A 9,899-nucleotide genomic window follows, 5' to 3' on the forward strand; every position below is an offset into this window, starting at 1 on the left:
GGGCAGTCAGCCAGCTGTGGAAGTAATGGACCAAGGCAAGGCTGGCAGCTGCTGGAGGAGGCCCAGCCCGAGGGGTTCACTCTCCTTAGCAGGTGAGGATAGAGGCTGAGGAGTCACGTTCTCGAAGTGGGGCAGAGATGGGAGGGGGTGGCCAGGACCGGGCCAGATTCCGGCATGTGCAGGGCTGTCATGCACACATCAACACAAGCTCTTGTTCTCTCCCAGAGCCATAGTGAGCCACCCAAACCTGGCCCTGAAAAGCATCCCACAGCTTCTCCTTCCCAGCCTCCAGGCCAGCCAGGAGGGCGAACGCATGGCCTGCACCGACCCTGTTCGCAGAGGTGAGCCTGGAGGACCAGGGGGAAGGGTTAACCAGGCCCAGGAGATGATGGAACAGGGGGCCAATAGCTGGTCAGCCAATGAGAAACAGTTCTGGTGGTGTATTGCTTGTAAATTAATCCCTCTGCTCGGGGCTCTGTGGTGGGGTTTGGGAGCACCACATTGGAACCCGATGGAGCGCTCTCCCCTGCACATATCATTCTGTTAAGCTCAGCTGAAGCCAGCCCCTCGTGAACAGCCGTCAGTACGGATCTAAGTCACCTCCTAGGCCCTGATCTACTCCCTTCCCTTGCTCCTGGCGGGCTAGGACCCACTGGCCTCACCCAGCCCTTTTCTGACAGTCCTTTCCTTCCCTTTAGTCCTCGGCAGCCCCCTGCTGAGGAAAATGAGCCCAAGCCATGCGGAAGCAGTGTGCTGAAGGCCGTGCTGCAGCAGGACCTGGCAGAGCGCTGCATGGCCTCAGGAATGCAGTGGACCGCGTTCCCGGCAAGGTGGGTCTGGAATGGCAGGATACTAGGCAGAGATGGCTGGATAGGAAGCTCCTGGTTCCCCTTCTCCTCAGCCTATGGCTCTATGGAGAAGATGGGCTGTCGGCTGACTTGACCGGACTGTGGTTACACTCAGGCTGACAGATCATTACTCATCAAGCGGCGTCCAACCCCTTCTCTGCAGGTTAGGAAAAAACAAGAAAGATTCTGGCGAGCTTTGTCCATGCCGTATGCCAATCCTGCGACCCCTGCGCCATTCTGGACGCGACGGAAGGGCTCTGCTGGATGCTGCAGGACCCCAAGGCGCCTCTGAAGGTGCATGTTGCCGTTCCGCTGGCCATGCAGGCGAGAACATTCTTTGAGGATGTAAGTACCACGCAGGGCAGGCCCCAGGGTGCTCTAGGACACTCCACAGGGGGAGATGCTCAGGACTTGCCCTCACACGGAGGGGGCTCAGTGTCTGAGGCAGGCACATTCCTGGATTTGTGGGGCAGCTCAGCTCCTCTGCCAGGGGAGGCAGGGATAGAATCATTCTTGGGTCCTGGGTCCACAATTGTTCGGCAGCCCTGGGGCCCAGCAGGAAGGAGAGGAGTTTGCAGAGAATTGTCCTGTCGTTTAAACTAGCTGAAACTTCTCCGGGCTCTGCAGCTGCCAGGCTGATTCCCAAAGCATGTGAGGGCCTGAGCTTGTCCCCCCTAACCACCCTGACCCCTCTGCCTGCAGGAGAACAACAGCCTGAGGTGGGCCTCCATAGAGCTCTTTGGCCACCTCAGCAAATTTGTTTCCAAGAGGTCATCCCTCTTTGGGGCTGAGGTGGAGAAGAGCATGGGGACGCTGCTCATCCACCTACAAGACGGGGACCCCCAGGTGGCCCAGGTGAGTGCAGCTGAGGGCTCAAACGGGCAGGGGTGGCTGCTGGGAGCATTCTAACAACATGACAAGGGTGGTGCAAACTCCCCCCTCCAAGCCCCAGATCTCTTCAGTGCTGCCCTGTGGCACCCAGGACCCCCCACTAATCCAGCCCTCCGCCACCCCCCACAGAGCTCTGCCAGCCCTCAGAGTGTAGCTGTGGGGTAGATCTGTGAGGTTTCCTTCTCCTCCTCTATTCCCCACAGGTACCTCCAGCCTCTCTGCCCAGCCAGCCTCTCCGAGGCAGTGATTCCATTTTACAGCCTGCCCTGTTTAGTGGCCAGGACCAGGTCTATCTCTGGCCCCTAGCAAGTGACCTAACCCAAACAGGCCTCAGGGAAGGGCAGGTCACTGAGGCCCACTGGTCTTCATTGCTGCTGCCCTGCACTCACCTGTGTGCTAGCTCCTGCCTGGGAATGACCAGCCTCCTGCAGCAATCTCCGCTCTGCAGGGTAGCAGCCCCTAGTAGTGCCTGGGATTGAGGGGAGGCCAAGTATGTTGGTCACCAGGCAGTGCTGTTAACCACCCAACAAGGACCCCCAGGGAATGGCCCCTTCCCTGCTCCAGGAGCGTCCCTCTCCGGCCCCAGGAGACCTGTGAGAAAGCAGGAGGATGCCCAGGTTACTGCCTTGCGGCGTTCCAGAAGGGAGAGTCTCGCTCTCATCAAGATCTACCCCAGCTCTGATCTCTAGGGCAGGAGCCTTTTCTTTGTGCTCCATAGGCCTCACTCATACACCTGCCAACCAAGCAGGGCCTTTGAGCTCCATTTGCCCCATAGAGAACGAACGGGTGGTAGACTCATTCACTCTAGGGCTCCCTTTTGTATGTCTAGGACTTTTCCATCTTCTCCTCCTCCACAGAGGGGAAGAGGATGGAAGCTCCAGCTCCTGAATTGGGCTATTAGGGACACACACAGATGACCAGTGACTTCCTGGGGAACTATACAGGGAACCCTGAAGACAAGGGTATTTCCCCGACCTGCCTATGGTGCAGAAACATCAAGATTCAGGTCCCAGGAGTCCAGAGCCTCTCCCAAGTTTGCCCTCTGCAATCTGTTACCTCTGGGTGGAGCCTAACAGAAAAAGAAGAGATTAGTGGCTAAGGGCACAGAGGGCTGCCATGTATACCCTCCGGGAACCAAGGCTCAGGAGAAAAGGCTTATGGCCTGCCAAGCAGCAGCAGTCAGGCTTGGCCTTCTCTGGCCCTTCAACAAATCTTCCCCAGAACCTCTGAGCTACATGCAGCCTGCACGGAGGGTATCGCTCACTGAGAATTCACCTCCGGCAGGCAGCCCTATGCAGGGGCAGAGGGGGGAGAGAGAAGAGATCAGAATTACATTGAGCCCAGGATGAGCTTCCTCTCCTGGACAGTAGAGCTGGGCAACCTGCAGCAGAGACTAACACCGCAATCCAAAAGACAACGTCATCATCATTTTCAGTCTCACCACGAGCAGGCGCCTGGCATGTAATCAAGTCTCCATTTTGTTCTCATCCAAAACTTGAAATCAGACTCCTACCTTCTCGACATTAAAGACGGCGAGAGATGCCCGTGTTGTGTAAACAGGCAGTGGGGTTATGCAATTTAGGCAGAAACAGGCACCCAAATACTGCACTGATGGGGAACTTGTAAGGATGTAGACAGATGAACAGTAGCATCTTTATATAAGAGATCCTTGAACAATGCACCAAGCTATTGGCTCAAGCAAGAACAGACTTCTCTTGTTCACCTCTCAGTAGGAGAGCTCAGGGAAGAGAAGAGTGAAGCCACAGCTCGTATCGAATCTGCTCTTCAGCAGACTACACGGTGCACATCAGATGTACAGCAGCAGTGTTGATGAATTAATCTGGAACAGAGGTTTCCAAACTGGGGTTCGCAAAATGTTACAGGGGGTTCTTGGGGAAAAAATTCCCTAATGGCGGACAGAGCTGTCCCTAGGGACTTCCAAGAGCTAAGCAGATCAGAGCAAGCATATCTATCACACTGAGAAGATTGAAACTTCAAAACTCCTTATAAGAAATGGAAAGGGAGGTGGACAATTTTTGCTGTTTTTTAAATGAATAGGCAGCTAGTATTGTTTTTAAATTATTTGGAAGAACAAGTTTAAGTTTTGTTCTAACGTGCATTGTTTGCCTGGACTGCTCAAGACCCAAATGCTTGTGTAGGAGGAACTCTGAGTTGGCTTCTTAAATACCTTCATCAAGGAGTATCAGATGTGAAACAGCATGACACGTAGGAGCCTTGTCTTATAACAGGCTTATTCAAAGTGACACAAGCTATGAAAGTAAGATCTTGGAAGAGAGTTGCCATTTTCATAATGTAATAAAAATACTGTAATGATAAGTAATAGTAAAGTGTGTAATAAGCATGTCATAACAACAAATTTTATATTTCCAAGGTTACTGTTTTTATAATTTATACTCAAGTAAAGGAGAAAATCCCTGGAAATATTCCTTTTGAGGAGGGGGTTCGCGAGACTTGTCATTTTAGTGAAAGGGGTTCACAGGTTGTTAAAGTTTGGGAACCACTGATCTAGAATGAGAATACAGTATTCTGCATCATCTGGGTCCAAAATGGGGTAAATGCACACAAAGCAGACTTTTAATAATGCTTGGACAATACAAAGCCAACTCCCTCCTCCATGCAAGTTCTGCTGGTTGGATGTGAAGATACAAAGGTGGGGTTGCAGTCGTGGAGGTGATGTTTTATAAACATGCTCCAATAAACTGCTTCTACTACACAGCCACTTCCGAGAGGAAGCCAAATAGACTAGGTTTCATTTGGGATACCTTCCAGAAAGCAGCTAAGGAGAGAGGTGCTATAGCTGCCTTGGGAACATGTACCTTCACCAGATTCTCTACCACCCAACTGGGAAAAGTCTCCATGTGCGTCAAAGATGGGACCACTTACAGGCCGAAACATCAAATTCCTGGAAGCTGAGAGTGAGAAGTCTGAAAACACCCTGTCACAGAGTGTGGGGAGTCCAGTCCTGCACCCCTCTTCCTGGGACCCACAGTGACTCTTAGCCAGCCAGTAAAACAGAAGATTTATTGGACAACAGGAACACAGGTTACAGCAGAGCTTGCAGGCACAGTCAGGACCCCTCCACCGAGTCCTTCTGGGCTTTCAGGGTGCTTGGATCCTAGCTAGGATGCCCTGAATCCCACCCCCACAGCCCCAAGCCCAAATTCAAAACTGCTTCCCTCCTGCCACTCCCTTCCTCTGTCCCCCTTCCCGGGCAAAGGTGTTGACCTTTTCCCTCCCTTACCTAGCTCAGGTTACAGGCTCCGGTATCGTCTATCCTCTAAAGTCCTCCCCTGCTCTCCCATTCCCCACACAGACAGCCTCTACTCCATCATATCTCTCCCTCCTTCGAGACTGAACTGAGGGGGGTCACTCTGCCCAGTGACCTGGGGAAGTTAAGGGCCCCCTCTCCGGGACAACGCGTCCGCTATCAGGTTGGCACTTCCCTTCACATGGACTACGTCCATGTCATAGTCCTGCAGGAGCAGGCTCCACCTCAGGAGCTTGGCGTAGGCTCCTTTCATCTGGTGCAGCCAGGTCAGGGGAGAGTGGTCGGTGTACACGGTGAAGTGTCGCCCAAAGAGATATGGCTCTAGCTTCTTAAGGGCCCACACCATGGCCAGGCATTCCTTCTCGATGGCCGCATAGCTTTGTTCCCAGGGTAGCAGCTTCTTACTCAGGTACACGATGGGGTGTCTCTCCCCTTTTTCATCCTCCTGCAATAACACCGCCCCCAGTCCCGTGTCTGAGGCATCAGTGAACACCATAAAGGGTTTGTCAAAATCTGGTTTGCCAGAACTGGGCCACTAACCAGAGCCTCCTTCAGCGCCCGGAAAGCCTCCTGGCACTGCTTAGTCCAGATCACCTGGTCTGGCTTCCCCTTTTTGCACAGTTCAGTGATGGGGCCGGCTATGGCACTAAAGTGGGGCACGAACCTTCGATAGTACCCCGCCATCCCAATAAAGGCCTGGACCTGCTTTTTGGTTTGGGGAGCAGGCCAGTCTCTGATCACCTCCACCTTGGCTGGTTCCGGCTTCAGGCAGCCGCTCCCCATCCGATGGCCCAGGTAAGATACTTCAGCCATCCCCACCTTGCACTTCTCAGCCTTTACTGTTAACCCAGCCTTTCGGAGTCGGTCCAGGACTTGTTTAACCTGGGACATGTGGTCCTCCCAGGTCTGGCTGAAGACGCAGATGTTGTCAATATATGCCACGGCAGAACTCTCCATCCCCCTCAGTAGCTGATCCACCAGGCGCTGGAAGGTGGCCGGCGCTCCCTTGAGGCCGAAGGGCAGGGTCAGAAACTCGTAGTGCCCCAGAGGGGTGATAAAGGCCGATTTCAGCCTGGCATCTGCGTCCAGCGGCACTTGCCAGTAGCCCTTTGTAAAATCCATAGTGGTGAGGTACCGAGCACCGCCCAGCTTGTCTAGGAGCTCGTCAGGCCTGGGCATGGGGTAGGCATCAGATACAGTGATGGCATTGAGCTTTCGATAGTCCACACAGAACCGGATTGACTCATCCTTCTTGGGGACCAGCACCACTGGCGAGGCCCAAGGGCTGGAAGACGGCTGGATCACTCCCAAAGCCAGCATGTCCCTGACCTCTCTTTCAAGATCCTGGGCAGTTTTACCAGTGACCCGAAAAGGGGAGCATCTTATAGGGGGATGTGACCCGGTCTCCACCCGGTGGACAATCAAATTAGTGCGTCCAGGCTAGTTGGAAAACAGCTGTCTGTATAGATGCAGCACCCCCCTGATCTCAGCGTGCTGGTCCGGGGTCAGCTGATCAGAGAGGGGAATCGCCTCCAGGGGGGAAACCAGCTTTTGTCCCAGGGAATAGATCCACTAAGGGGTCATCTCCCTGCCCCTCCCAGTGTCCACACACGGCCAACACTACATTCCCCTGTCATAGTATGGTTTCATCATGTTCACATGGTACACCCGACGGTGATGTGCCCGGTTTGACAGCTCCACCACATAGTTTACCTCATTCAGTTGCTTGATAACCTTGAAGGGCCCTTCCCAGGCGGCCTGGAGTTTGTTTCTCCTCACGGGGATGAAAACCATCACCTGATCCCCGGTGGCGAAAGCACGGGCCCGTGCCGTGCGGTCATACCAGACCTTCTGCCTCCTCTGGGCTCGGGCCAGATTCTCCCTGGCCAGGCCCATGAGCTCGGCCAGTCTTTCCCGGAAGGTCAGGACATACTCCACCACTGACTCTCCCTCGGGAGCGGCCTTCCCCTCCCATTCATCCCTCATCAGGTCTAGGGGCCCCCTTACCCACCTTCCATACAACAGTTCGAAAGGTGAAAACCCGGTAGATTCCTGGGGTACCTCCCTGTACGCGAACAGCAAGTGAGGTAAGTACTTGTCCCAATCCTGCGGGTGCTGGTTCATAAATGTTTTTAGCATCATCTTCAGCGTCCCGTTGAACCTTTCCACCAGCCCGTTGGACTGGGGGTGATACGCTGAGGCCCAGTTGTGCTGGACCCCACATTTCTGCCATAAGAACCGGAGCAGGGCCGACATGAAGTTGGACCCCTGATTCATTAAGACCTCCTTGGGGAACCCCACCCGGCTGAAAATTGTCAGAGGGGCATCTGCCACTGTGTCTGCTTCGCTAGAGGACAAGGCCACCGCCTCGGGGTAGCGAGTGGCAAAATCCACCACCACCTGGATGTATTTCTTCCCTGACCAGGTCGTCTTGCTGAGGGGTCCCACTATGTCCATGGCCACCTTCTGGAAAGGTTCTTCTATGATGGGTAAAGGCCTCAAAGCCTCTTTCCCCTTGTCCCGGGCCTTCCCCACCCTCTGGCAGGGGTCATAGGATTGGCAGTACAGTCGGACATGGGTAAAGACTCCAGGCCAGTAAAAGTTCTGTAGCAGCCTCTGCCTGGTGCGCCAGATTCCCTGGTGCCCTGCGAGAGGGATGTCATGGGCCAGGTACAGCAGCTTGTGGCGAAACTTCTGGGGGACCACCAGCTGCCTCCTGATGTAAGCAGAGTCAGGATAAGCTCTACACTGACATCTGGTGGAAAGAAGTTCAGAGAGTGTATTTGCATAGGTACGCCCACCCTATCCCAGACTCCCAAGCTGTGGGATTGCTTGGTGACAAATTGCTCACCCTCAGTTGGGTGGTACTGGCTAGACATGGGACATGGGTTCCAAAACCCAGAGAATTGAGAGAGGCTGGGGACATGTATCTGTGCCTGGTGGTGCAGGTGCCTTGTGGAGCCAGAAGCACAAGTTGCACCCTCTCCTCTCTCCACTGTGGAATGTCAGAGTTGATTTTTTATTCTCTCAAGAATCTAAATACAGGTTACTGAGCTGAACGCCCTTTGGGCTAATGGTGCATTAGCACTGGGGCTCCCCCACTAAGAGCTGAGATCACTAAGAGTTGAAATCACAAAAAAGCTGAAATGACTGAGCTGAGAGCACTGAGCATTGTGCTAATTAGTGGGGGAGCCTGAAGACATGCTGTGGAACAGAGCAGCTGGTGGAGTGGAGCAGTTGCAGAGACGGCTGGAGCGGATCATGGGACAGCTGGTGGCAGCAGAGCGGAGTAGCTGTGGGATGGGTGGAGCGGCCCACAGAGTGAGCGGAGCTGAGCAGTTTTGCAGAGCAGCTCATGGAGCAGAGCAGCTGGTGGAGCGGAGCAGTTCCTGAGGATGGCTGGAGGAGCAGAGTGGAGCAGCTGGTAAAGCGGAGCAGTTCGTGGAGAAGGCGGAAGCAGAACCCACGGAGAGGCAGGGCAGTTGGCCCCGGACCACGTAAGGTGCCCCTTTCTACCCAGGCTGGGGGGTGGGGGACCTCTACAGATAGACTCTCGAACTCTGGGGTGGCATTGACCAGAGACTTTTGGGTTGTTGGACTTTGGGGTGATTGGACTTAAAACCCTAAGCGGAAAAAGGACAGTGGCAAACGTACTTGGAGGTGGGTTTTTGTTTATGGTTTGTGTTATAACCCTGTTTGTGGTGTTTCTCCAATGGGATGCCGCATTGATTCCTTCCTTTATTAAAAAAGATTTTGCTACACTCAGACTCCGTGCTGGTGAGAGGGGAAGTATTGCCTCCTAGAGGCGCCCAGGGGTGTGTGGTATGTGAGTGTCCCAGGTCACTGGGTGGGGGCTCGAGCCGGTTATGCATTGTGTTACTGAAACAGAACCCCTGGATACTGAACCCGGCCCTTGTTGCTGCCAACTAGAGGGGCAGCAGGGTTACATTTTTGGGGGCTCGTCCGGGATCCCTGGGTCAGTACCCCTCGCAAGCACTTGTTGAGTGTTCCACTGTATTGGGAAATAATTATGTTTATATTTTGAGGAAACTACTGTTTGTATAATGGCTAATATGTCGGGTTTGTTGGGCCCCAGTCCTGCAGCCTCTAGCTCAGGGGCGGCAGACTCAGCCTATGATTGGGCAAAAGCACTGGGGCATATATTGGAAAAGATTGTGTTGGCCTATGCTACGTCGAACTCTTGTCGTAAGTTAAGGTTATTTGATGGGGAAGAGGAGTTTGAACTCTGGTCGGAGCATACTACTGAAATGCTGCGGGAGTGGGCCGTACCCGATGTAGAAAAGCGACGATGTCTAATAGAGAGCCTTAGTGGCCCAGCATTAGATGTAATTCGCACCCTGAAGCTCACTGACCCTGAGGTCAGTGTGAAGGACTGCCTAGAGGCCCTTGATAATACCTTTGAGAGCGTAGAGGGCCCTGAGGACAGTTACAGTAAATTCATTAATTCCCGACAGCAAAGGGGTGAGAAAATTTCAGCCTATATACAGAGGCTGGAGAGACTACTTCAGAGAGCTGTTATGAGGGGAGCAGTGACTGCTGAGCAGATGGATCAGACCAGACTGGCTCAAGTTGTAAGAGGGACTCAGTATTGGAACCCAATCCTACTTCATCTCCGACTAAGAGAACGGCAGGAACATCCCCCAAGTTACTCCCAGCTGATAAAGGAGGTCAGGGAAGAAGAAGAAAGGCAGGCAGCCAGCGAGTGTTGGGAAGCCCAAACATTGGAACCAGCCAGCACGACGCCACCGCCAATGGCCAGCGTACTGATGGTGAGCACCACAGAGGAACTTGCCCAACAAATGCAGGTCCTGACAGAACGGATAGCTGAGCTGCAAAGCATCATTGACCAA

The 9,899-nt window shown here is 53.7% G+C and overlaps 1 protein-coding gene across 1 annotated transcript; it reads left to right on the forward strand.

Moving 5' to 3' along the window:
* The first annotated feature begins 753 nt into the window (after positions 1-753).
* LOC115658825 (protein maestro-like) lies at positions 754-2,656 on the forward strand. Its single transcript, XM_030578275.1, has 4 exons — positions 754-830; positions 1,012-1,193; positions 1,551-1,703; positions 2,597-2,656. Exons 2-4 carry the CDS (start codon positions 1,113-1,115, stop codon positions 2,654-2,656), a joined length of 294 nt encoding a protein of 97 aa, XP_030434135.1. The 5' UTR covers positions 754-830; positions 1,012-1,112.
* Positions 2,657-9,899: the final 7,243 nt, after the last annotated feature.

The sequence above is a fragment of the Gopherus evgoodei genome, chromosome 10 (genome assembly GCF_007399415.2).
Source record: "Gopherus evgoodei ecotype Sinaloan lineage chromosome 10, rGopEvg1_v1.p, whole genome shotgun sequence".
Taxonomy (NCBI): domain Eukaryota; kingdom Metazoa; phylum Chordata; order Testudines; family Testudinidae; genus Gopherus; species Gopherus evgoodei.